Raw genomic sequence first — 27344 nt, forward strand, 5'->3', positions numbered from 1 at the left:
TGGGAGAGGGAGAAGCAGGCTTCCCGCGGAGCAGGGAGCCCAATGCGGGGCTCGATCCCAGGACCCTGGGATCATGACCTGAGCCAAAGTAAGTAACGACTGAGCCACCCAGGCGCCCCTATTCAACTTTTTTGACCCGACACCATCCCGTTCTATGGCAGCCCTAGTTCACTTACTTGTACTGGGCTCCCGAGTCGATCAGGTACACTTCATCTAGCGACAATGTCCTATTCGTCTCAGGGACCGGCCTAAGAAAGTTAATTAAAAATTAATTATTCCACAAATGTACTTGCTGAATCTGGGAGGAGACATCCGAGAGTTCCTTATACTATTCTTACAACTTACATAGGTCTGAAAGTATATCAAAATCCAAAGTTACCCACTAAATCGATTATTCCAAATAATTTAATCTTCTAGAACTACTCAAAGACCCAGTCAACCTATCTCCCCAACTGGATAAAGAGCTCAAGAGAAGGAAGAATAACATATTTCCTCATATCTATCTCCATTTGTGTCTGGAACAAAACAGGTTAATGAAATAGTTGTAAAAGCTACAAAAACAATAATCATCAGATGCGAGAGGACCAAGCTAGAGTCTTGAGAACTGGGAATACAGCAGCCAGGAGTCGCCTGTCTCTGGGTATGGGGTCCCAGGCCCCATGTGCTTCCCAGACCACCAGACACAGGAGGTAAATGTCCCAAATTTGGGAGAAAAAGTAAAGGGATTTTTATTAGGAAAAGGAGTGAATCACAATGTTCTTATGCCATAGTACTTTTTTTAAATGAACATGAAGTATTTTAAAAAAGTGATCTGATTTCCCCATGCCATCTCCAGACAGTACCACTGCACTGGGAAATGCTAGAAGGAGTAAGGGCATTCCAAGTCTCTACCCTGCAGCTGAGAAAGGGACTCGTTCATTTCCAGGCACCACACCCTCTCTTCAGCACGAAGGGCATCAGTGGTCACTCCAGCCAAACGAATGGAACCAGCTCCAGGCCCTGCTTCTTAGCAGGCTTCCAACAGCCCACGGCGAAAAAATGCCAAAGCAGAAGCAGACTTCTCCCTGCCTGATCTGAAATTTTTTAATGTGTTAATTACATGCAAAATTCTAGGATAGTATCCAACCAAGAAATTCACCACCTGAATTAAACATAAGACAAAAACTGAAAGTCCTCTTTATATTTTAATTTTCGAATAGAAGCATTAATAGGAGAGAACTGCACAATCACATCTGTGACTGTCTCCCACACACAGGTTCCAAATGTGCCCCAGACTAAAAGCTCTAAAAGCAATTATTAAGAGTGGGGTAAGGGGGGCCTCTGCCTGTGTACAGCACAGTGAGAAAGACCAAGTGTCCCTCCACTGATTGTATATATCATACACACGGAGCAAAGAACTCAAAATGCCCAACACTAGGCAAAACCATTAGCCTGGGCAAATCTGAAGCTGGCATCCAATGACCAAGCCACGCTCCACTTCCCACCGTCTCCACAGGCAGATCAATCCTAAACTTATCAGTGCCCCTCCCGTCTCACAGCACAGGGAATGCTCCACTCTGTGAGTCCACACACTACTGGAGGTCATCTGCTGAAATCCCCCACAGGCTGGGCACCCAGCTTTAAGTCCACAGGGAGGGAAGAAAGGGTGCTAATTACCTCCCTCACCACAACAGGATACTCAACAACCTAGTGCTAAGTTTTTCAGTATGGGGGTGATGGAGCTCACAAGATGTTTGGACTCATGCATCACAAAGGCTGCCATTATCAGGAAAGACAAACACTAAAATATTCTGATCACCATGATCAAGAGCTATGAATACACCTCCTGTTGCCTCGGAAAGGAAAGAGGGGGACAACCCATCTGACTACCTCATGGAGAAGGTCAACACCATACACCTGAGCCTAAGAGGAGGCTCCCAAAAGGCAGAGACTTGGAGATTTAGAGGAAACGAGAGAAAGCAAGTCCTCGTTTCCTATCTAAGAACAGTCTCAACAGACACAGGGAGGTGGGCACTAGGGCCCCTGGTAAACTAGTGCCCCCACCCACCCACCCACTCAGGCTCCTGCAGAAGCAGCAGCAAAGCCAGGCAGAGAACTCCTCCGCATGCCTTACGCGTAGTGAATGATGGCGCCATTGGGTCCCGTACTGGAGATTGTTGGGAAGCTAAGGTCCACAAAGTCAGCCTGTTGCCTAGAACAGAAAGAGAGCAGAGCAGCATGAAGGATTTTATTGTGCCAAGAACCAGGGCCCTCTCAGCCTCATGCAACTCGCCAAAGAAATGCCCACAAGGTTCAGGCCCCCCCACACACACGGATCCTCACCTGCGAAATTCCTCGGCCTTGTCAGCAGCTGAGATCTCTGACACGCCACCTTTGGGCACCTACAAGGGAGTTGCTTATAAATCGTCTGGGGTGATAAATTCATGTGCTTCATACAAGTTAAAGGGGATGCAGTAAAAGCTTATTTTTTCCTCACTTCCCATGTCCCAACTGTCCCACTTCCAGGACACAGCCGATGTCTCATCTTTAACCAGGAGGGAATTTCCAAAGACTCTCATCAAAGCTATCTAAAGTAGAAGGATTTCTATCCTTTCAATTTTCCACTCAACTATTTGTCTCAGTGTTATATCCTAAAGCCTCCCCCAAACTTAATCCATCTAAGTTTAAAAATTCAAAAGCATCTCCTGCTAGGGTATCATCCTAAGAAAGTCATCCTGAATAAATAAAAAAGACCAATGCAAAGGTAATATTACAGGGTGACTGATAATAGCAAAAGAAAAATTAAAAATGATCTAAACACTTGAAAATAGGAGGAATGGCAAATCGGTCTAACCACCAAACACAACCTCTCTACTTGGATCCCTTTTTTTTGTTTATTTTTTTTTTTTTTAATGCAAGTAGCTGACACACGATGCTATGTTAGTTGCAGGTGTACGAAACAGTGATTCAGCATCTCTGTGTTACGCTGTGCTCACCAGAAGTGTAGCTACCATCTGTCAGCACACAACGCTTTCACAATTTGGATTCTTTTTTAAAGGCCTCAAAGCACATGGAGAAGGCTCACACTATGGTACTAAGTGAATAAAATAAAATACAAAACCATATCTATACACTGAGAGACATGTAAAAATGATTTACACAGAAGAACAACAGCCAGAGGGAATAAACTAGTTACATAGGTGGGAGTAAGCGTGATATTCTTTTTCCACTTTAAGCTACTTTTAAAGAGTCGTTTATATAATATTTAAAGGGAACATGAGACTGTTTAATAACAGCACAAAGAAATCCCCTGCTGTCAACCATAAGGAATGAAAAGGCAAGAAACTAATGGCCAAGAATCAATTTACTATCAAAAGTTTTACGTCTTAAACTGAAGTCCAAAATGTACACAAAGATCTTTTTCTCTTAATACTGTCAGCTTGCCGATAATATTATTATGAACCACTTTTCCTTATAATGAAATTCCACTTAGTTATAAGACAATGCCTTGACCCAAAAAGGATCCTCTCAGTTAAGGAAATTCTTCCTTCATCTGTGTTACTATTTTCTACAATTAAAAAAATTTCTAAATACACACCAAATTTCCAGAAAGAACTACCAAGAGAAGAGTCCTAAAATTAGATCAAGACCTTGGACCTCATGGTCACTAGAGCACGGAGGGGGCCACGGTTAGAATCACATGTTGACAGTTTCAGAATAATCGAAATCCACGTGTTAAACAAAGACGAAGAACCAACCTCTTTCTCCAGCCAGTTAAAGAGTTCACAGAGGGCAACAGCATCTTTAATCTGTGCAAACAATGGAGACATTTTTTAAAAAGTTATTACTGAAAATCAGCTGGGCAAATTCAGAGCCCAGCCCCAACATGGGACTGAGAAGGCTGGACCCACAGGGCACAACCACCAGCAATCAGGGCTTCCCACGCAGGCACGCCCTGTAAACACGTCTGCAGCAATTCCCACCAGCAGGGACAGGGCTCCTCAGCTGTTCAGTAGCTCAGGCACAACCAGGAAAGGGCCCACCGGAGAGCAGGGGCAAATCCCTCAGCGGGTTCACTCCCACCCTCCCGAAGCAGGAAAGGCAAGCCACTGGCAAAAGCCATCTGTGGGCCTTGCATCTTTCCAGACCCACTGCGGGCTTTGAAACATACTCTGGGCCATTTAAGAAGCATCATCATCATCACCTTTTTTTGTGGGGTATGCTATACTCTGTAAAGATCTAGCCTATTGAGTATTTTATTTCATGCTCTCATTAACGCTGAAAGGCTCAAAGAATTTCCCACCTTGTGCCAGGCTCAAAGCCACCTAGCAGGTGAGGGACTGGGCCTTCCGACCACCATACACCCCTCCTCTGCACAGGCTGCTTTACTCACATGAGCTCGCCTCATGCCTTCTGATTCGGCAGAGTTCTTCACAGCTTTGGCGATGCAGATGGGAGTGTAAGGCATACAGCATCGATGATCCTACGGGCAAAAGGAGTAGTATGGGAAATCGAGTCTGGCTCCACACACCCAAGACCAAGGCAATCACCTCTTCACCTGGCAACATCACACTTAAGACAAATCATCTGAAGAGCTCCGTCTCAGGACCCCCCTAGTTGTGCCTTTTGGTTGATGACTCTGAGCATGACGAAAGGGGCTTGGGCTCTTCCAAAAAGATAAAGTACATCAAACAAGGTATTTCTCTTCTATCCTCCATATCCTCAGCTCTTTGACACTGCTGGCCACCAGCCATCAGAAGATACTGCTTTTCAAGCCTCCATGGTCATGGTCAGAGTTCACTAACGATCAAAGCTTGACCAAAATAACCCCTTTCTTGCCGCACAAAGGAGGCTTTTTCCCATAGTCTGGGGACACACATGACTGATGAGGGAAGGGCTCCCACTCCCACTCCTTCCTCCATCTTGCTCAGGAATCACACATCACGTACTCTTCATGGTCTGATCATAAAGGGCTAGGGAAGACCCTTCCCGATTTAAGAACAAGTTAGAACCCAGCCCTGAGTTACAGGAGGGGGATTCAGGACGACCTTGCACTTGCACAGAGCTTGTTGAAAGGTGTTCATTCTCTCCACTCTCCTATTCCCTCGCTCTCACATGCATATCCCTCACGAAACTGAGAAGGCAGGCATGATCCCCTAACTCAGGTCAAGGAAGCAAATCTCTGAGTAACTGAGGGTCACGCAGCAGGAGCGTGGTAGGGCCAGTGGGCCAGGCCTAGGCTCTTCCCAGGATGGAGAAGAGAGGATACCCCTGGGCTTGGGTATCCCCTTGGCAGCCAGAGACCCAGGCAGGACAGTCGAAAAGGCTACATCCAGGGTGGCTTGGATTCCAGTCCTGCCCTGAGCCCTAGTTAAAATGAGGAGACAGGTGTCCAGAGCTTGGCACCACCCAGCAGGGGCTCAGGAAAGGGCAAGGCTATCACTGTCATTTGACCCCCAACAAGTCCCCAACTTCCCAAGCCCCTCGGGGCCTCCAGTCTCCTCAGCTGTAAAATGTGGTGGGGAGGGGGCACGCGAAGCGTTTCCCAGACTTCAGGCACTCTCCTACCACCTACGCAGCTCGTACCCTGGCTGCCTATCCTCTCAATCCCTGTTCACTTAATACTTTTCTTTAGACCATCTTTAGATCAACTTAGTCTGTTAAACCCTATCTCAAGAAATAATTTTATAACCTTACGGTCTCAAATGCTAGAAATGTGTTTTCTAGTATAGACTAAATTGCTTTTAAAACAGTTAACATTTAAATAAACATAAGTTTGAATGTCTACCACCTAAAATCATCTCTCATGCCACACTCTAGAAAACACAGAGGACTCCATGAGTTCTAAGGGCCCTCAGTCTCTGAATATGGCTCCAGCCCAAAGGGCTCTTCCAGGGAGGGGGCATCTCTGATCTGACAGCTAGTCCCAGAGATCTTCCAGCACAGCGTCTGTTTCAAAGACAAAGCTGCAAGATGCTGGAACTGGGAAGAGGCTGGCAGTTGGAACGTGACAGGCTTTGAACGCGCATGGCCCTTAGCAGGGCTACGAACCTTGGGGATGGCCTCGCTCACGGCATAGCTGGCTTTGTCGCTGACCCACACCTTCTCCCTTGGAGAGAGATTGGTACAAAGAGCCTTGAGCTCGCTCAGGATGGATTTGTAGGGAAGCACCTGGATTCTGTATTCTGCGTCCAGGCCCAAGTCAAAGAGCAGGTGCTCCTTCACACTGGGGGCATCTATGCGGTCACCATCAATGAAGAGCCTGCAGAGGGGCGAGAGGTAAGACGACAGAGAAAGGAGGGCATGTGAGCGAGAGCTGGGGGAACACGGACCCACAGATACACTCCATCTTCTAGCAATCAAAACCAAGCAGCTTCTCCTTCCTCCCCATGCCTCTCCCAAATCCTGCTCTCCAAGTTGTGTCCCTACCCCTGTATATGTTATCACCGTCCACCTCATTCCCCCAGCCAGGACCTGGGCACTGTCCCTGATGTCCTTCCTTCCCTCCACTAAGATCACTGGACCTACAGTCTAAACCCCCATCAAACCTGTCCAGCTTTGCCTCCAACCCTCCCCAGTCACCAGCCAGGCTCAGGCTGCACGGACTCCCCACCGGATTAGTGCCACAGCCTCCTAGCTGGTCTCCCTGCACCCAGTCCTGCCCCCAACCAGCCCATTTGCACAGCCACAGTATTCTTTATGACTTGCCAACCTGATCCTGTGGTTCCTTGTGAAAAATCCATTCAAACGCTCCCCCGTGTCCTCAGAATAAAGGTCTGAGCTCCTGGACTTGGCTCACAGGTCTTCCGTTACATGGCCCCTGCTCACCCTCCGGCCTCACACTCCACGTTCCAACCACACTGAACCACTCCAGGTCCTCTGCAGGCACTGTGCTCTCTCCTGCCCAGAGCCACCACCAATGCTATTCCCTCTGTTCAGATCACCATTCCTTTTGCTCCCCATTCACCTAGCCAACTCTCACGTGCCCTTGATCTCTGCTTCAATATTACTTGTCAGTCTCTTCTGACCGCCCCCCCAGGGTAGGCTAGGCCCCTCCGATAATACCCGAACCCACCCCACTGTCAAGTCAGTGCCCACTTACATGCCTGAATCCCCTGAAGAGACACTCATCTCCCCAACTCTATCCCAGGACCCTGCCTGCCTCATTCGTCCTGGCACGCAACAGAGACCCTAGCAACTTCATAAACTTTATCAGAATAAAGAGAGCCGTCCAAATCAAAGAGCAACCACAGGAAGGCCACAGCAATTCTTTAACAGATAGACAATTCGACAAAGCACAACTGAGGGGGTTTTCCTGTGTCATTTCTGACCTTCGAAATGCCTGGGTTTATTTGAATTGTGGACCCAGGATTGTATAATGGAGCCCATATATCCCTTTGCAATGGCTGCTATAAAACAAAATCAAATGTGTGGCCTGACCAAGACCTTGCAGCAGAAATTTTGTGAACTAACCTCATTCCGGTTTTGTTCTGATGTCCCTGCCTACTTATTTTTTTAATCTCCTAGTACTAGAGATACTTCCATAGATTTCAAGTCATTTGGGAATTAAGAGAGAGGCAAGATGTAAAAAATACCTAGTGTTTAGGAAGACCAGAGGGAAAGGAAGAGAGAGGCAGGAAAGGGGAAATTCGCAGAAGAAAAGCAGCACATCAGCAGGACCTCAGACAGTGATGGGGTTGACCAGCAAGGAAGGGGAGACAGGGCATCTGAGGAGCTTCGAGGAAGGAAGGACTTTCCGATGTGGGGCAAACACTCACATGATCGTCTCCAATCCTATGACTGCATAGGAGAAAAACACCGGATTGTGCTCCACATCTGACCCTCGGAGATTGAACAGCCCTTTAAAAAAAAAAAAAAAAAGAAAAAGAAAAAAAAAAAAAGACCCTGTCACCTGCCTGACTTGAGATTTTAACAGGTAGATTAGAGGGGGAGGGAAGCACTTTGGCATCTGTGGAAGGCTTCCCTGGAAGGATTTGGTGGCATCTCTCACAAAAGCAGGAAACCTGACTTCCTGGTTCCACCTCTGAGCTGCAGTTGCTCATGTCCACCAAATGATGGCACCAGAACTGTTTCTCAAGCTGCCGCATCACTGTCCCGGGAACAAAGTGGAAGTTAGTCAAAAACTTGAGAATTACCCTCCAAACAAAGAGTTGAAATGGTCCGCCCGGTGGTGACCTGCCAGGCCTGGCCTTGCCGCAGGGAAAACCTCTGGCACTCCCAAGTGAAGGGAAAAGAGCCAAGCGCTCTCTCCCTTCTGAAGCAAACGACTAGGGTAGAAAAACTGAGACCCACCCACGATGAGGGAACCCAAATAAGGCCCTCTGGCTAAGAGTCAAGGAGCCCCATGGAGGCGGAGCTTCCAACACAGGAACAAAAGCAGTGAGTCAGCAGGGCTTAGGCCCATGAATGAAACTCAAATCCAAGCCCACCCAAGGGCAGGCTGTGGTACCCAACCAGGGTGGAGGACCCGCCTACAGCCAGTGTCAAGAGGGGTTGGGGGAGGTCATTGTATGTTTAAGAAATTACGGGGGCCAGCAGAAAGCACAGCCTGATGCTTGCTCTCCTGAAGAACACAGTATAACAAAAAAGACCCTGGTGAGAAAAGTACTGGCTCTATTTTAGAATAATGGCTTCTCGCAGTAAAGCAATGCAACTTCTTTCACCTATCAGACTAGCACTTTTTAAAAACGACAGTACCTGGGACTGGCGAGGGTGAGCAGGACAGGCACATTCACACCCACCATAAACATTTCTGGCAGGTAAATGGCAAGATGGGTCCAAAGCACTACCACGCACACACCCTCTAACCCGTAATACCACCCCTAAAAGCCAGCCACAAATAGAAGAAAATCATCGGAAACCAAGACACAGATTCTGATGCACTAAGATTTTGATGGTAGCATCATAATAAAATCATGGGAAAATCAGAAATAACTCAAAGGTCATCCTTAGGGTAACGGTTAAATAAATTATGGTATAACCAGATGATAGGATATTTATATTAACTTAAATCATGATTATACATGCCTAGAGTATACTGATACACTGGAAAACTCAAGCTATAAAATTTATATATGCACAGAATATTAACAGTGACTATCTCTGGGCAACAAAATATTAGGTGATTTTTTTTTCTTCTTTTTACTTCCTCTACATTTTCCAGGTTTTCCACAACAGGAATGTGTTTTCTTAAAATCAAAGGGAGAAATTAACTTTATATATGCTATTTTCTCTAATGTCAAGGTTGTTAATTAATTAAGAATATCGATCACTGATACATGACATACCTGTCAGGCATCAGTAATATCTGACAAAGTTTTGGGGCTGGGGATTGGAAAGATAGGACACTGTGTAGTAGGGTCTCTTTCTCTAGTGAGAAAATAAAAAGATAAGGTAGTTAACAGTTAACCCTGGGTCAAATCCAATCAGAAAACAGAAGACAGGGGGACAGGAAGGTTCAACCAGATTCCTTCAGGTTCTGGAGGATGACAAGGTACTAAACAATTACATAAGGGTTACATAAAGATTCACAAACTGCTACTGTATCAAAAAGGTTGGTGAAGAATTTTTAGTTCCCGAGTTTTCTGAGGTAGAAGTATTTCTAGAACACTCTCACTGTGAAGAACTTAGGGAACTAGAGGAAAAGCGTAGAGAAAAAAATAATCTTCTATGATGCCACTTCTACAAACAGAGACACACATGAATGTCGATAGACTCAAAATGTTAGGAAGAAATGTCCTTCCTCAGTGGTGTCACAGTCCTGAAGAGACTGGCCAGGGGTGGACATCACCACTGATTTAACATCAGCCCCTAGCTGTAATACTACTTTGGGAAAAGCCACATTCCTCTCCGCATTCTCTATAATTCTTTCTCCGTCCTATTTGGTGTATCATATACCCATTTGGTGACACAGTCTTTTGTTTATTCCCTGGCCACTCAGAAAGCTGATTGGCCTGAACACACAGATTTCCAGAGAACCCAGGGAGAGACGGGGTAACATGCCCAAACACTAAAGCCAGAGCTCTTACATGCAATCTCATCCAGGGCAGTGACCACAAACCACACGACGTTCCTCTCAGCCATTTTCAACCGAAGGTCTGCAACCTTGTCCTTCCAGGAGATGCCTGCAAGAAACAAATGTGCTTGCAACTCTCGCTCCGGGGACCCTCGGGAGCCAAGTAGAAGAACCCATCTCGAACACCGCTAACCAGCACCACATCCTAGAGAGCGCATATCACTTGAGCAAACAAGTCCTAGCCTGTTGACTTTCCAGAGCCCTGACTGCCTCATCCACAAAATTAATGCATCTGTTCATCGAACAAGTGTGTACGAAGTATCTAGACTTCCTAGGCATAGATATCTGCCAGGCGCTGTGCCCGGTCACTGTAGTTCCAGCTCTGAGCGATGCCCTGCCCCTGACCTCATGGGGCTTACAATCTCTCTAGAATCTTCTAGATTGTAAGACAGACAATTAATCCAGCAATAGCTATACTTCTGTGTAAAGACTGACACAGTTGCAGAAGCACAGGGGGCTATGAGAACATACTGCCTGGCAGAGAAAACTCAGCCAGTCTTAGAGGCCAGGGGGATACCACCCACCACTTCACGTTCTTGGAGCCCAGAGACTCGCGTCTTGGTGCCAAGACCTAGGAACTCCCTGCCATCTGACTCACTGTGACTAATGCTCCCAAATCACACTTGCCCTGTCACAGCCAGGGTCTCCCTGTGGCTCTCCAGATGAAACTGTGGCCCTAGAGAAGCTCACCCCATCACCACCATGACCACCACCGCCACCCGCCATGAAACAGCACTTATTTACAACTCAGGTTACAACCCCCTGGGAACAGGGTAACCATCTGCCATATTCACCCAGCACCTGGCACAGTGTCCCGCACGTAGTAGGCACTCATGTTTGCTGAACAAATGTCTTACCCACCAACATCTGCTCTCCCCTCTCCTACCAGTAATAGGTCCAAGCCTCTGATTCAGTTAAAAAAAATTCAAAACACTCTCACGGAAAATGTTTAGCTGACCCTGGGCCACTCACTGGACCTATCCCCCTCAGTCTGTGCTACCCTCTGGTTAGGGCGTCACAGGGAAAGCAAGCTGAGGGCTGCCCCCACAACCAACACCGCTTTGAAGATCAGCTCGGGAATGCTGTTTAAAACTTGGCAAGAGTCTGGGCTGCAATGCTTTCTTCCCAGGACCCCTCTGGGCAATCTGCCTGCATTCCAGACATCCCCCATCCACCTCTCCTCTTCTGTTTCTACAGCACGGCTCCCTCCCCTGCAGCCCCACATCCCTGGCCTCTCTCTGCATCCCTCGCTGTTCCATAAATCCACACTTTCAGCTCCCACGAACGGTTCACAGCGCTCGCTCTTCACCAACCACTATCACACAGGCCAAAGAAACCCACCCACGCCCAAAGCCTCTAAGGCAGAAGGTACTAGATGCAGGGTTGGGGGGGGGGGTGCCTAGGAAGGTAAATCTACCAATGTGGGCAGAAGGAAAGGAAATGGAACCTAGAAACCCGCGCCCCACCCCCGCCCCGGCCATTTCCAGTATCAGACATGTTAGAGAGGCAGTGTGGTAAAAAAGCCATCTTAGCAGCCGCCAAAGGTCTGCCCAGAAGAGCGTGGCAAGAATAAATTATGTAAAATAAGTGGCAAGTAGGTAGCCACTGTGGAAACAAATAAAGCTCCTGCTTTCATCAAATGCCGCACTGGTGCCAGGGTGGGGCCAAATCCTGCCATCAGCTCAAGTTCAACTCTGATGCAGAGGACTGGGATGGGGAGAGCGGTGACAGGTGGAGGGGATGGTGGCCGGGGGCCCCCGATGGGTGCAGCAGGGTTCTGACCTGTGTAGTCCAGACCCAGTGTGAGGAGGGGCTTGCATGGGCGCTCAGGGCGGTCTGTCCAGATTTTGTCCACGAGGTTCTCCTTGACAGGAATGAGGTGGTGGCCTGCACTTCTCAGCACCTTGGCCATCTTCTTCCAGTAATCTGGGGAGAAATACAGGTGGCCCAGCCATGCATGAACCAAATGCCATTTCAGCTGAGGCAGGCAGCAGTGCCTTCTGAAAGGCGATCCTCCCGTGGCCCGGTGCCGGGTTTGCAGGGTGAGGAACTATAAAAAGGTTATCTTCACCACCCATAGCCTTCACCTGCCTCTCTGCCAGAACTCTTTTCTTCACCTTGACCTTTATCATGACATCAAGTCATGCTGAGCCCCCAAATGATCCAAGTCCCACAAGCAAACAAAGAGTATGGAGAACCATCTAGAAGGCACTTCCTCACCCACGCTGGAAGGACTCCAGCTCACTCACCTGTAGGAATGATCAATGGGTCCACACCAACCCTGGATCCTTCAGGAAGTACACTCACCAGCCAGTCTTCCTGAGTTGGTGTGTCCTTCAGACCTACAGAGGAAAGCACATAGAAGAAACTATTCCCAATGGACCCAAGCTCATAGTTCTACCCAGAAGGATGCAATCCACCAACATGATAACAGGGTCCTTATGAAGCACCTTCTGTAAGGTGGGCTGGCAGCACTTGAAAAATGTGAACTTTCCTTAATCCTGGAAGGATGCAAGGAGGGTAAGATGGTATATTCAAAAGCATACGATGGGGCACCTGGGTGGCACAGCTGGTTAAGCATCCAACTCTTGGTTTTGGCTCAGGCCATGATCTCAGGTTTGTGGGATCAAGCCCCAAGTCGGGCTGTGTTCAGCATGGAGTCTGCTTGAGATTCTCTCTCCCTCTCCCCCTGCCCCTCCCACTCATGCTCTCCCCCATCTCTCTTTCTAAAATAAATAAATAAATCTTAAAAAAAAAAAAGCATAGGGATAAGAAGACCAAAAAAAAAAAAGAAAGAAAGAAAGAAAAGGCAAGATTTTCATTCGACTCCTGGTAAAAATGGCATCCTGAGAATCACAGCAACAATGGTACATGTGTCATTACAAAGAACATTCCCCCAGCCTTTGGTCACTTTACCACTACTGGGCACTTGATGAGCACCTGGGTGGCGACTGGTGAAGGCTGGGAGCTGGGGACCTCGCTTACACCCCACACCAGGTAAGGAAAACACAGGCCACGGTGCTCTTCCCTCGCTGGAAGGCAGGGTGGGTGGCAGACAGGAGGCGCCCACTCCTGAACCAGGCCTGACTGGACAGCTGAACACAAGTCTCAGAAGCAAAGAAATCTCTCGAAAGATTACAAGAGGGCTGCACAGGTCCCGTCACCATCATCTCTACGATGGCTCCCTGCCTTCCCAATTCCCAAGAGCAAACAGCCCTTCCCGTTTCCAAGAGACTAGTCCTAGAACCGCAAATAAGCTTCAACAGAGGAACTGAAATTATTTTTGATATTCCAGTTTTTCTTTAATCTAAGCCAATACCTTCTACGTTTGGATGTATGCTTCTTAACTGATCAGATTTTTACTAAAAGTTATCATTTTGGTGAAACAGATCTATATTTAGAGTGAAAGTTCATATGTTCTAAAACAGTACTTATCTTTACTGTTTTCCCTACTGCCTGCTGATAACCACATAACCACAGAGGGGAAGCTCAAAGGTTTATAAAGAAATGAGCTCATGAATCTCAATTCCAAAAAACTGCCTAAAAACTGGCACTGACTTGTTATTTTGCTATTTGATTCTTTGCTATTTTCTTCCAAACCGCTAAAAAGCCACTTACTAACGAAGTTTCTTTTAATGCCCCTAGTATGACTTTTATAGGATGAAGTCATGCTATTTCCTAGCAGACAGATATCTGGCAAAATCCCAGGGATGAATCACTCCCCAACCAAACCCCCCAGAATTTCCCTACACAGGAGAGATGCCTGAGGAAAGGGGGCGTTAGGGAAGACACAGCGAAGTAGAGAGGGACTTGGAAGGAAGGAGGACTCGTCCCCCGGGGCCGCCACATAAGGAACAGGCAGACAGAATTCGCTTCTCTGACACTCTGACCCCCAAAGTGCTGACAGCTGGAGATGTGGGCCCCAAAGAGAGATACCCACACCCCAGGGGTACACTGAATGATCCACTGGGGTGCAAACAGAAAGTATTAAGATGTCTTTTTGTATTTTTTCTAAAAAATAAAGAAATTAAGCTTTGCTCACATTTGAAATGCAGATGGACACCAGTACATGTGTATAAACCTATAAATAAGTATACATCTATGTTGAGGGTGCGTGCACGCACCATTAACAGAGGCATACAATCAAAAAGTTTAAAGTCTGCCAGCCTGTCCATTTATAACAAATGTCTTCCTCTGTGTGTGTGTCTGCATGTATATGTGAGAGAAAGAGGGCTTTCTTATGCCATGAACTGGATCGTGTCCTGCCAAAATTCGTATGTTACAGTCGTAAGGGTGGCATTCTCATCTGACAGAACTGGTGGCCCTTTAAGTAGAAGAAGAGAGAGCTCTCTCTCTGCCAGGTGAGAAGGCGGCCATCTGTCCATCAGGAGCTGGGATGTCCCCAGAACCTGACCGGGCTAGCACCCTGATCTCCGACTTCCAGCCTTCAGAACTGAGAAAACAAATTTCTGTCGTTTAGGTCCCCTAGTCTATGGTATTTTGTTATGGCAGCCCAAGCAGACTAACCCACCCTGAATTCTCAAAAGGGTCCTCGACCTCATCAAAAGGTTAAGATCCAGAAACCCTGAGGCCTCGAGGGTCCCTTCCCAAAGCTGGCCAACTCAGGTTGGGCTGGCCATGCCTCTACACACCCATCTTCATGAGCGTCCAGTTGCTGTCCATCTGCTTGGCTGCCTGGAGAAAGTAGCGTCCATCAGTCCACATGGCCGCATGCTCTTCTGTGATGATGGCCGTGCCTGGAGCAGGGGAGCCAAAGAAAGCGAAAGGTTTCTGATGACCACATGGAAGCTGCACACAGCGGCAACAGGCTGGCAAGCACAGTGAGAAGCACCGGCTCCTGTGTGGCCCAGCCTCCCACCAGCACTCACTCTAGCGGGACAGATGGGCCTTCGACTCCAGGAAAAACTCTAGGCCAGAGAAGACGATGCCACTGAGAACCAGCTGTGGGTCAAGCTCTGAAGGACTCAGTCTGCAGGCAGCCCTAGCTGCCCGGTCCCGGCCCAGAACCCCATTTGCACAGCACAAGTCAAGGCCAGCAGAACCGGGGACTATGCACCTATGGTCAAAACAGCCTCATATTCAACAAGATGGAGGTGAAAATGATTCCTGCACAGTGATCACAGCCTTCTGTTCCACCAAATACCCCAAGGGAACTGCTTCACCTTTCTGAGAGAAACCAAGTGTACTCTTAAGTACTCACAGGACTCACTGGTCACCAGCAGGGAGCTGACACCTCCCACCCCTACCTGCCCAGTTCCTACAGGCCTGGCAGAACTCCAGGCTTTCAGCAGAGGTGCCAGCCAAAAGCAATCCTGAGGTGCCAACCAACACAAGCACGTATAGGAAAGGAAGCAGTTCTTGCCGAGTCTAGCTAGCTCAACAGATGGGAGTCTGAGGGGCGGGGGAAATTACCCTAAACCTCAAGAGCACAACAGTTTTGGACAAGTTAGGGCAGGGCATCAATGTAGCTCGAAGTTAACCTTTGTTATTTAAACTGAAAGTGAAATTACTGAGCCCCAAAGCCAAGCACTTAAGAGAATTACACAGGACCAGCAAGCTAAGGCAGGGGATCTGGGGTGCCCTTAGGGTCCCATTTCTTGGTATTTTCAGTTTGATACAACTTACTGTATGTATGCTATAGTCAGTAAAAAGTTCAAAATATTTTTAAATAAAAATGTTATAAAACGTTACTAGCAAAAAAAAAAATAACGGTAAGAAAAATAAATAAAACTTTAATAGCAAAAGCACTGAGAAAAGGGCCACTAAAAGGTGAACTTTGAGAGCTGGGGGATGCTGGGAGTTCACACCTTTCTGCAGAGGCTCAAGGGGGGAGTGTCTGGTTTACATTTTCTTTCTGGTTCTGTCACAGGCTGAAACTTGGCCCAGTTATTTTTGGGAAGCGAACAAAAGTACAGAAAGAACAGAAGAGAAAATTTAGCAACTCACCCGCAGAGCCATCAAATCCAGAGACGAAGGCCCGCCGGCAGTCACACGGAGCAATGTACTCGCTCTGGAAAACAAAAAGGATGATGAAGTGGACCTGGACCCATCACGTACCAACCGCTCTCCGCGTGCCCAGTTGTGTGCAAGGCCCAGCAGGGACACAGAGGCTGGCGAAGCCTTGGCACCTTCAAGGAACAGTCTAGCTTAAAAGTCAAGCTGAACAGTCTAGCTTAAAAGTCAAGCTGAACATGAAAAAAAAAAAATTAGCACACACTGCAGAAGACCCTAATTAAGTAAGGGCTAAAAGAGCTATTCCCGCTAGCCTCTATTTCTTCTTCTGGAAAACAAAGCAAATCAAGACAAAACATAATAAACTGCTCTTTCCTCACCGAGATCTTACTCAAAACATACCCCAACAGCCTCCCCCCCCTTCCTTTGCCACTGACATTTAGGCATCTGTTATTTTTCTGAAAGGAAAGGCTGAATTTCTGTTTTAGGTGCCAATAATTCTCTGAGATCTCTTTCGGCATGAGCCTGTTTCCGAACTTCCTGTGTGTGTTCCCCTCCAAGGTAGCATCACCAAACGCTCCCATGCAGACCCTGTCCCTTCCTATTACGGAATAAATGGAAACACTTCCTCCGATCCAGGAGGCTTCAGCAAAAGAAAACGTCATGTCCCAAACCAGGTCTTTGCCATCCCCTTGCCTCTAAATGGAAGGGGCTGGGAAACTGAAGAACACAGGCAGTTCTCATTCCCGTGCAGAGGGTACATGGCCATGGGGTACTTCTGCCAACAGCCTTGAAGCACAGAGAGTGAAGTAACTTCCCCAAAGTCACACAGTGGACGGGGCGGGCTTGGAACTTGGGCTCTGAAGCACTCTGCCATGCTGCTCCCATAGGACACATTATCTCTCATCCTCGTAACGACTCTCCAGGGTAAGACACCTGGCAGATGAGAACACTGAGGGGTGAGGCCAGAATCTTTAAGCAACGTGCCCACTCCCAGGTCAGGAGCAGGGCCCGGATGTGGTGTGCTGGAAACCAAAGCTGCCGCCCCTTCTAGTGCTGGCAGCTTTCTCCTGAGCTAAAGCGCCTGGCAGGGTTAGGAGCGCTGAGGATGGAGAATGGCGCTGCCGGACCAAGGCACTTTTAGGTCACCACGAAGGAGGGGTGAGAAGGCACCCACGTGTCACTCCTGCCCCTTTCACTGAGGCAGCTGCAGCCAAAGGACCGCTACCCACGGAGATGCCGGAAGAGCTCTCGGGGAACCCTGCCCAGGCCCAGCAGGCCCCGCTAGGTGGTCTGCAGCAAGTCTCACTGCACCTCTCAGCTGGGTTCCTCATCTAAAACAGCTCTCCTCAGACTGCTGCAAGCAAGAGCAGGTACATGTTTTACCCCAGAACACAGAGGAACACTTGATCTTAGCAGTAAGAACAAGAAGAAATGGCCGCCAGCAGCACTGATGAGCTGCAGATTTCTCATTTGATTATAACCCAGTAATCCCTGGGTGCAAGACTAAAGAAAAATGGAGGGCATAGGAGAGTTCCCACCCTTCTCCCAGGATTGTTGTGAGGAAGACTAAGTTAATGTTTAAAACAACTCACCAGAAAGCTGAGAATGCTGCATATACGCAATGGAGCAGACAGTATTAGTTTCTTCCTGAATCGTGTGTGAAAAAGCCACCAAGAGGCTGCGCAAATGAGGTCAACAAAAATAACTCTCGTGCTGTAACTCGGGGTACACAACGGGGAAGACACAGGGGACACTCCTGATGGGCGAGGAGGTCCCCCTGCTTGGGGCTCACCCACCTACGACATACAGTGAGGATGCCAGCGCAGGGCTGGCAGAGAAGGTCCTGCTCGTGTCGGCCCAGCGAGACTCTTCCACGCAGGGACGCAGCTCTCCTGCCTCTTCCAGGGACAGGGCCTCTCGAAGGAGCTGCCTATCAGCAAAGGCAGGGGGCAGGTTTCTCCAAAGGGAGGTGGAATTAACAGCAGGTGAACATGTTTGGTTTGGGATCAAGACAAGGTCTGGGCAAGAACGTCTAGACATGACCTAAGTAGTCAAAACGCCAGGAAGCCGTCACTGACCGAAGCTGTCACCTCCACACCAACGGGCTAGGCAGAGTCCAGACAAGCACTGGGCCTGGGCCTCCCACTCTTCCCCCAGTTGTGAAGCTGGCAAAACCCAAGAACATTCTCCCCAGAGAACAGAAAAAGGTCTAAAATAAGCCAAAGCCTTAGCATGCCGGGAAAAAGAAACAAGGAAGCAGAGCTATTGGCTTTTTCTCCAAAACCACCATTTCTCTCCATCTCTAAGACCAGCACTCAGTCCAGGCCTCCATCATCTCCCCCTGGACCAGGGACCCAACAATCCATTCTTCATACACACTCAGAGTGAGCTTTCCCAAATGTCTATATAGGCCATGTTAGCATCCTGCTCAAAACCCGCCAATAGCTCCCCATCATACTTAGGGTAAAATCCAAACCCCAGCCCAGTTCCCAAGGTACTGCCTGACCAGGCCCTGCTGTCCTCTCAGAGCTCTCCTCCACTCTCCCAGCCACTCAAGACATTCAAGCCACACCGCCTGCTTTCTGCTCTTTGTACTTCCCAAGCTCGTTCCTGCCTCAGGGCCTTTGCACATGCTGTTTCTTGTGCCAATCAGAGGCTCTCTCTGATCATGGCATGGTTAGCTCCTCCTCATCACAGCATGTGGTCCTCAACTGATATCTGCCGAATAAACGAACAAGCAAAAGGAAAGATGAACCTGGCGCACATAGGTGGCTCAGTCGTTGAGCGTCTGCCTTCGGTTCAGGTCATGATCCCAGGGTCCTGGGATCGAGCCCCGCATTGGGCTCCCTGCTCTGCGGGAAGCCTGCTTCTCCCTCTCCCACTCCCCCTGCTTGTGTTCCCTCTCTCGCTGTGTCTCTGTCAAATAAATAAATAAAATCTTTATTAAAAAAAAGGAAAGATGAACCTTTTTCCCTCTATCTAGTTAAAACCTTAGCCATCTCTTTGAAGACGGAGAAAGGGCTACAACCCCAGGAATGCAGGTGGCCTCTAGAAACTGGAAAAGGCAAGGAAATAGATTGACCCTGGAGCCTCGAGAAAAAAAACATAGCCCTACTGACCCACTGTAGGCTCCAGAGCTCCAGAACTGTAAGTTAATAGATTTGTGTTATTGTAAGCCACTAAGTTTGTGGTACTTTGTTACAGCAGCAGTAGGAAATAATATATTATTCAGACCAGAAGGTATTATAACTGTGGTTTCAAACTCAAATGTCTTGGGGTACATGCAAGCAAACTAAACCAGTAAAGCAGGATAAGGAAGTGACTTTTCCAGAGAGCAGCTCTTCTCAGCTCTGATTCCTGTCATGCTGGAATGCAGGCCACATGTTGCCACCCCTTAGTATTTCAGAAGCTAAATATATGTGTATTCATGAGAGATCACCTAACTTTTAAGTGGTGACATCAAATACAAACAATGTAAATAATACACAGCCAAATAAAGCACATCTATAAATAAGGAAGAAAAAAAAAGCTTCGGCCACCTCTCAAAATCCAGCTCAAACATGCCCTCTTCCACAAAGCTTTCCCACTCCACTCCGAGAACTCCCACGTGTCAGAATTTTTCAGGACCATCCAGACGGGCATTTATCCATGCCCTACCTTAGGTGATGAAAACAAAACTCCTACTATTGCCAACAACTATATTCCCATCTGGGACTTCATTTCCCAGGTCCCCATGCAGCTAGGTAGGGTCACATGACTAGTTCCCGCCAATGGAACGTGGGGCCGAAGTGATGTCCCGGTCAGGACAGTTAAAAAGCAGTGTGGCCTCTCCAAGCTCCTCCTCCGGCCAGCAGCTGGAATAGTGGCATCAGAGAATGGAAAGAGCCTGGATCTCTGCATCACTCTCCTCCTAGGAGAAGACAGACACCCACCAACCAAGAACACCCACGCCAGACCACTGCGTAAACAAGAGACAGGTACCAGGCCACTGCAGCTGTGAGATGTGTTATCGCAGCAGCAATGCTCTAATTAATACAGTGGGTAAAATCACTGTGATAAAAATCACTACTCCACCCTAGGAGAGAGCCTGTTTAAGAAATACCAAACAGGAAGCCAACTCCAGAAGGAATGGGCGTAGGACAGAGGTTAGGAGGATCTGACTCACGTCTTCCAGAAGGAGGAATCATAAAAACAGCCAAAAACTCAAGTTGGTGGAGTCACCTCTGACAGACACGACCCTCTGACTGCACTATGCCCAAGAGCAGAATATGAAGCCTTAAAGGTGCGGAGGATAAAGAACTGGGATTTCTAAAAGGCGCTGCCGGTACGGCTCTGGCCCCGACCAATGATTCTCCTGGTTTGGAGCCAGGGGTACCGACGAATCTCAATGTTTGACTCAGATGGTACCTGAAAGCATCCAGATTACCAGAAAGAATGGACAAATTCCTCACTGTGAAAGTGCCCCTGGGCCCAAACTCATGGTTACCACAACCCTTGTTCTGGGTTTACAAAGAACGAACCCTTAGAGTTGCAGAGGACAGCAACTGGAGTGCCCGGGCCTTGCGTATTATGCATTCGGGGTGCGTTCTCTCGCTAGCACGGAACAGTGTGTGGGTGTGTGTATTTGTGTTTTGGAAAGTACACAAAGGACAGAATTCAAGATTCCCCTTCATTCTCCAACACCCTCCCTTCCCCACCCTTAGGAGAAATTCCATCAACCCTGAATCTAGCCTGAAATGAAACAATTAGGAACAAGAGCCACAGAGAACAGTAGCCTCTCTATTACTGAGAAGGCTGCTATGGCAGGTCACACACAAAGCCAACCCTTGCTCCTTGTCCTCACAGCCCTGGCAAGGCCCCAGAGTCCCAATTAGCAGTCACCCCAACTACGCCCCACCTCGCCAAAGGAACTGAAACAAGGAACTGAGGACTTCTCATTTGTTTCTCTGGATGGCACCACAAACCCTCCCAGGTTCCAACCTTCCCAAGCCTCTCTGCCAACTGCCTGTAAGGTCCACACTCAATCTATGTTCTTCTGCTTCTCCTCCAAACCCTTCCCTTCTTCTCTGCTCCTAAGGCCAGCACCAAGTCCAAGCCCTCCGTACCCTGACTCCAGGATCCTGCAATGGTCTCCCAATGGCTTCTCAGTTCCCAGGATGTCCCTTCTCCATTCCACGCTAAACACTACTCCTTTGATTAATCATGTCACTCTCTTGTTCAAAAGCCCTCAATGGGTCCCTACTATCTGATAAAAACCTAAATTCCTGAGTCACAGTTTCCTCATCCAGGGAGAAGCCATCCAATTCTAAAATTCTGGGGTCATTAGCAGGGGGTGAAGAGCTGGGAAGAGCCTGGAATATCACCTGTGGTTTGGCCAGTCTCACTGCCATTCCCCAGTTTAACAAGGAACTGCTTTGGGCATATGAGGCCCAATCAGGGTTTCAGACTAGAAACAGCTTTATAACGACAGAAAAAAAAAAAAAAAATGGCTCACCAACAGCACCCAGAACCAAGAATATCAAAATAAACCTGGCTTATCTTGGCTACAAGGACATCCCCTACTAGTAAACATATAGGTTGTATCCTAACTCCAGGCAGAAGAATACAAACTGAAATCCCAACCCACCCTTAACCAGAAACTTTCAACTTTTAATTCAAATAACATTCACGGTCCAGCCTTTCCTACACCGAGGCCTCCCCTGGAGGGGAAGCTCACAAATGAAGCAGTACTGTAAGGAGTCTTTGGCTGGCACTCTACAACAGACTGTACGACCCTCTCGGAGGAGAGACCCGATTTCACACAACACAGTGCTAGGGGACTGTGATGGTGAATTTTCTGCGTCACCTTGGGGGTTAAGGCACCCCCAGAGAGCTAGCTGGTAAAACATTATTTCTGGCTATGTCTGTGAGGTGGTTTCTGGAAGAGACCACATCTGAATCAGCAGACTGAAGATTGCCCTACCGATGTGTTCAGCATCCAATCCACTGAAGGTCTGAAGAGAACAAAAGTATGGTGGAAAGTCGAATTGGCTCTCTCGTTTGAGCTGAGGCATCTGTCTTCCATCCTCAGAGATCACCGTTCCTGGTTCTCGGGCCTTTAACTCAGACAGGGACACACGCCATCCGTGCTGTCTGCAAGCTGGAGAGCCAGGAATGCTGGTGTTCAAACGGCATTTGTTCTAGTTCAAACTCAAATGCCTGAGAACCAGGGGAGCTAATGTGGGAGCCCATCCCCTCAGGATAAGTCTCTCTCTACGTAGATATCTCTATATATCCTATTGGTTCTGTCTCTCTGGAGAACCCAGACTGAGGGACTTACAGAAGACCCCATACACCAATTGCCATGTAAGGTGCTCCCACCACAGGAACCACCATCCTGCTCAATACTGAGATAAAACAGCTACGATCAAATCAGTCCAGGGCAACTGCCTGATGCTTGAAAGGCAGAAAATGAAAAACACCACTGGTACATCAGCACAGAATCCACATGACATGAAGCCCAAGTCCAGAGGCTAAAGCCTGGCCCTGACAGGAGGGCGGTGGGGGGCGAGGAAAGGGGGATTTCCTCAGGGACAAGACTAGGGTCTGCCCTTCTTAAATGCTGGGGCGCCTGTTACCTAGACCTCATGACTCAGGCCCAGGCTGTGCTGGCCAACCGACTTATCCATCTAGTCCTCAGCCAAGATGAAACTTTCATTCCTATGAAGGTGGTGAATCTTGTTCGTCTATCCTAGAGAACAGAGGTGAATGGAAGAATTGTTATCGACCCCCACCCTAAACCGCACCCACCTCCCCCCACCTCCCCCTGCTTATTCAGTCTAACAGTAATGTACCCCACTACCATAGCTTCCTCACAAGCCACCAACCCCTACTCCAGCCGGATCCGCTACTTCTCCAATACTCACGTCTCGTACTCTCTCGCCTCCCCTTCACCCACTTTTACATGCAGAACCCTAGTCTTCGGTGGCTTCTCCTCTCCGCACAAGGATCTCCCTTTCCTCTCCCCTCTTCGAGGATCAAGTTCTGACCCATCATAGCATGAAAAGTACCGTTGTAGATGAACGGACCAAGGAATTCCATGGAACACTGAGTACCTGAGCCTACCCCTGAGAGGACTGTGGGAATTCCACGGACATTTAAGTCCAGAAAATGCTGAATACTTCATCCTCTCCTTGGAGCTGCACAGTGCACATCTGCATATTAAAGGCCCTGAGAAGTCCTGCAGTTAAGAAACTTGTTCAAAAGGGCAAAGAACTTGAATAGACATTTCTCCAAAAGAGACAGATGGCCAACAAGCATATGAAAAGATGTTCAAAATCACTAATCATCATGAAAATGGAAATCAAAATCACAATGAAATATTACCTCATATCTGTTAGGATTCCACTACTGAAGAAAAAAAAAAAGAAGTATTGGCAAGTATGTGGAGAAATTGGAACCCCTGTGTACTGCTGTGAGAATGTAAAATGGTACAGCTACCATAGAAACCAGTATGGAGGTTCCTCAAAAAATTAAAAATAGAATTACTGGAGTGCCTGGCTGGTTCAGTCCATAGAGCATGAGACTCTTGATCTTGGGGTCCTGAGTTTGAGCCCCACAGTGGGGGCAGAGCTTACTTAAAAAAAAATAGAATTACTACATGATTCAGCAATTCCACTTGTGGTATATATCCAAAATAATTGAAAACAGGATCTCGAAGAGACAATTGTACACCCATGTTCACTGCAACATTATTCACAAGAGCCAAGAGCTAAAAGCCACCTAAATGTTCATAAAAAGATTTTTTAAAATGTGGTTTGGAAAAAAAATGGGGTATATACATACAATGGATTATCAGCCTTTAAAAAGGAAATCCTGTCATAAGCTACACCATGGACGAACTTTAAAGACATTATGCTAAGTGAAATAAGCCAGTCACAAAAAGACAATTGTATGATTCCACTTCTATGAGGTATACAAAGCAGTCAAACTCTTCGAAAGAGAAAGTAGAGTGGTGATTGGTGGGAGGCAAGGGTAGGGGGTGTTCAGTGGGTATAGAGTTTCAGTTCTACAAGACGAAAAAGTTTTAGAGATCTATTACACAACAGTGTGCACACAGTTAACACTATTATACTGTACACTTAGAAATAGTTGAGATGGGGGCGCCTGGGTGGCTCAGTCGGTTAAGCGTCTGCCTTCAGCTCAGGTCATGATCCCAGGTCCTGGGATTGAGCCCCGGGCTGGGCTCCCCGGGGCTCCCTGCTCAGTGGGAAGTCTGCTTCTCCCTCTCCTTCTGCCCCTCCTCACAACCCCCACCCCACTCGTGTTTGCTTTTTCTCTCTCACTCGCTCTCTCAAATAAATAAAATCTTAAAAAAAAAAATAGTTGAGATGATAAATTGAATGTTAAACTTGTTATTCATTTCAGCCCTTCATTTGCTCCTGAGGCCAGGAAATCTTGTTTCCAGGCAGGGGTCCAATCTTCCTGCTATCCCAGGTTAATGCTACTGTCACAACCATGGGGTCTGACACCTTTGGGGAGGGGCAGAAAAGAGGCCAGTTAAAGTGGACATCTTTTGGCAACTGCTCAACTTACAGTAATCTCTTACATGCCGCCCCTCCATCATGGTAGACCCTCATCAGTCATGTCTGCACCACGTGCCATCCCACATATGCACACACAGACAGACAAACACACGCATACACACCAGGACCAAGGGTAAACACCAAGCTACTGTGCTAATCAAGTTCTCACCCAGGACTCTGGATTTGGGATTAAGGTTCTAGCTCAATCTGGTATCTTGAAAGTAAAAGATCAAGAGATATAAATGTGAGAACTGTTGGGTGGCCCCCTATTTCCCATCTACCTTGTTGCCTTTAAAAAAGGGAGAAACAGATCTATGGCGAGAGCTGAAACCCTTCCCATCCCAGTAGTTCTGGGCCAGCTGCATACCTGCCCTCAGTTTCCATGAGACACCCAATCTGAGGTCCTGACATTCCACAAGTCCAGAGACCACCATTCACAAGCTGGAGTTCTGCCTAAGCAGTGGCCCTGCCCCTAAACCCTTATAAAGCCTTTTTATTGTTTAAAGGATCTCAAGGCGGTTTCTATTACCTGCAGCTAAAGGATCCTACAGCACCAGCTGTAGCTGTATTTCCCCCTATTGCTTATGCCCCCCTTGGGCTTCTGCCAGGGGAATCTGCCATGCTGTTTCTGAAAAGCACTCCAACCTTCCCTGCTTCTCCGCCTTTGCCCCTACTAACCTTCCCACCTAGAATCCTTTCCACTTCCTCTATTTTTCCAACTCTACCCATTCTTTGACATCCAGTTCAAATGTCTCTCCTGCTCATGAAACCTTCCATCATCTTCCCTCCCACCCTCAAACTCCCATAGTGCTTTGTCCGTATTTTCTTGATGGCACTTCCACATTCCACCTTGTAATACAGACATGTCTTTACTCCATCACTCAACTGTCTGCTTCTTGAGAACAGGACCACTCTCATCTTCCTGTCCTGCACCACACCTAGCGCAGTGCCTTGCACATAAGCAAAGGATATAAAATATTTATGTACAGACGACTCTATGGAAGAATAGTACTTTTTATGTTGTCTCATCCCTCCATCAAACCATAAGCATAGTGAGGGCAGGAATTCAATCCTAAATTCATCTTTGGAACCCTGCAGTCCCACGGCCATGGTATAGGCATTCAAACACTTGCTGACTCAATGACCTAAAAGAGAAGATACTAGAATCCCTTCACCCTTCTGCCCTTCGGCCCCATCACATGCAGTCTCCACCTCTCCAAACCCGACTCCTCCATATTTAGGTCACTAGTGTTTTCTCAGTGATTTAAGCAACACTTACTGAGCTGCTTCCATCAAAGGTAACGGTTGTGGGTGGCAGGAGAGGAGAGGATGGTATTCAGAATTATCCCTAAAATCTGCTGGGGTAGAGATCCATGACAACCTCCTGGCTGTTTCTCCGGCCATGTGAGAGGGATGGGACAGTCTGAATGGGGAGAAGGGAGGCCGGACAGACAATTCTTGTTAAGGACAGGGTGTGGCAGGGGCGCCTGGGTGGCTCAGTCGGTTGAGCGACTGCCTTCGGCTCAGGTCATGATCCTGGAGTCCCGGGATCGAGTCCCGCATCGGGCTCCCTGCTCGGCAGGGAGTCTGCTTCTCCCTCTGACCCTCCCCCTTCTCGTGCTCTCTATCTCTCATTCTCTCTCTCTCTTAAAATCTTAAAAAAAAAAAAAAGGACAGGGTGTGGCAGAAGAGATGGAGTAAAGTGTGTCAGCAACACAAAGGCCCACACCTCTGCTCCTTCATTTGTCCATTAATGCTTCCACAAGTTATTGAAAGCTGGCTATATGCACCAGAAATAAGGAAGCCAGGGACAAATCAACACACGTTTGGTGAGACCCTATTAGACACAGGTCCCTGTGCCAAGCCCTGGAGGACATGCTTAGTTGTGGACTGACAACTAGAATCCTACAAACACAATGGAGATGGGGGAAAAGAATGAAAACAGACGAGAGGCTGATGAGGTCCATCACCGGCCCAGCTCCACTCAGTACCTGGTGGGCATCTCCCGATGGGATGATGTAGGCCTGGATTGGTTCTGCCACATACTCGGTGTTCCTCATGGCTTGTCTCAGCTGCCAGAGCAGCTCGGAGGTGACCTTTGGAGCCATTCCGCCGTCTGCAACAACAGGAGAGTTAGTTCCAAAACCAGCCTGCCCCATGCAACTCAATGACTAGTTCAAAGGGAGCCCTAGAGATCACCTATAAATTGTTTTGTAGTGTACTATTGCATCTATGAAAGTTCATTTACCCAATTACGTATCCCCCCCTTTTTTACTATAAACAAAGATAAATCTCCTCCCCGCTCTGCTCTATCTCTGTCTCTCTCTCTCAAATAAATAAATAAAATCTTAAAAAAAAATTACAAAAGAAGATATATAGGTCATTCTTATTTAAAATTCTGTATGTGCATATGCACAGAGAAGTTTCTAGAACGCCAGTCACCCAAGTGTGGATCGGAGGAGAGGGAGAAACAGACTCCCCACTGAACAGGGAGCCCAATGCGAGGCTCAATTCCAGGACCCTGGGATCATGACCTGAGCAGAAGGCAGACGCTTAACCAATGGAGCCACTCAGGCACCCCTGGAATAATTTTCATTTTCTTTTTCTGGTGTCTTACTGCTTAAGTTTGACTGCATTAAAAGAGGTGTGTTTTACACTTTTGTTAAATAGCCAACCACTGATTAGGAGCAGAAAGGTCAATGACTTTGACATGTGCTCTGCTGAATACC

General features: G+C 47.7%; 1 protein-coding gene across 2 annotated transcripts in view; it reads right to left on the bottom strand.

Annotated features, from left to right (window-relative positions):
* The window catches only part of XPNPEP1 (X-prolyl aminopeptidase 1), a 50670-nt gene that overhangs the window by 10605 nt on the left and 12721 nt on the right, over positions 1 to 27344 (bottom strand). For both annotated transcript variants that reach the window (XM_027596603.1, XM_027596604.1), the window contains exons 3-15: positions 26607 to 26731; positions 16043 to 16106; positions 14728 to 14832; positions 12325 to 12417; positions 11858 to 12001; positions 10029 to 10124; positions 7758 to 7839; positions 6031 to 6241; positions 4373 to 4462; positions 3738 to 3788; positions 2323 to 2381; positions 2114 to 2191; positions 177 to 248 (exon numbers count right to left, since the gene is read on the bottom strand). In XM_027596603.1, the coding sequence (XP_027452404.1) occupies positions 177 to 248; positions 2114 to 2191; positions 2323 to 2381; positions 3738 to 3788; positions 4373 to 4462; positions 6031 to 6241; positions 7758 to 7839; positions 10029 to 10124; positions 11858 to 12001; positions 12325 to 12417; positions 14728 to 14832; positions 16043 to 16106; positions 26607 to 26731 (1270 nt within the window). The remainder of the gene's footprint in view (positions 1 to 176; positions 249 to 2113; positions 2192 to 2322; positions 2382 to 3737; positions 3789 to 4372; positions 4463 to 6030; positions 6242 to 7757; positions 7840 to 10028; positions 10125 to 11857; positions 12002 to 12324; positions 12418 to 14727; positions 14833 to 16042; positions 16107 to 26606; positions 26732 to 27344) is intronic.

This window comes from Zalophus californianus, chromosome 15 (assembly GCF_009762305.2).
Source record: "Zalophus californianus isolate mZalCal1 chromosome 15, mZalCal1.pri.v2, whole genome shotgun sequence".
Taxonomy (NCBI): domain Eukaryota; kingdom Metazoa; phylum Chordata; class Mammalia; order Carnivora; family Otariidae; genus Zalophus; species Zalophus californianus.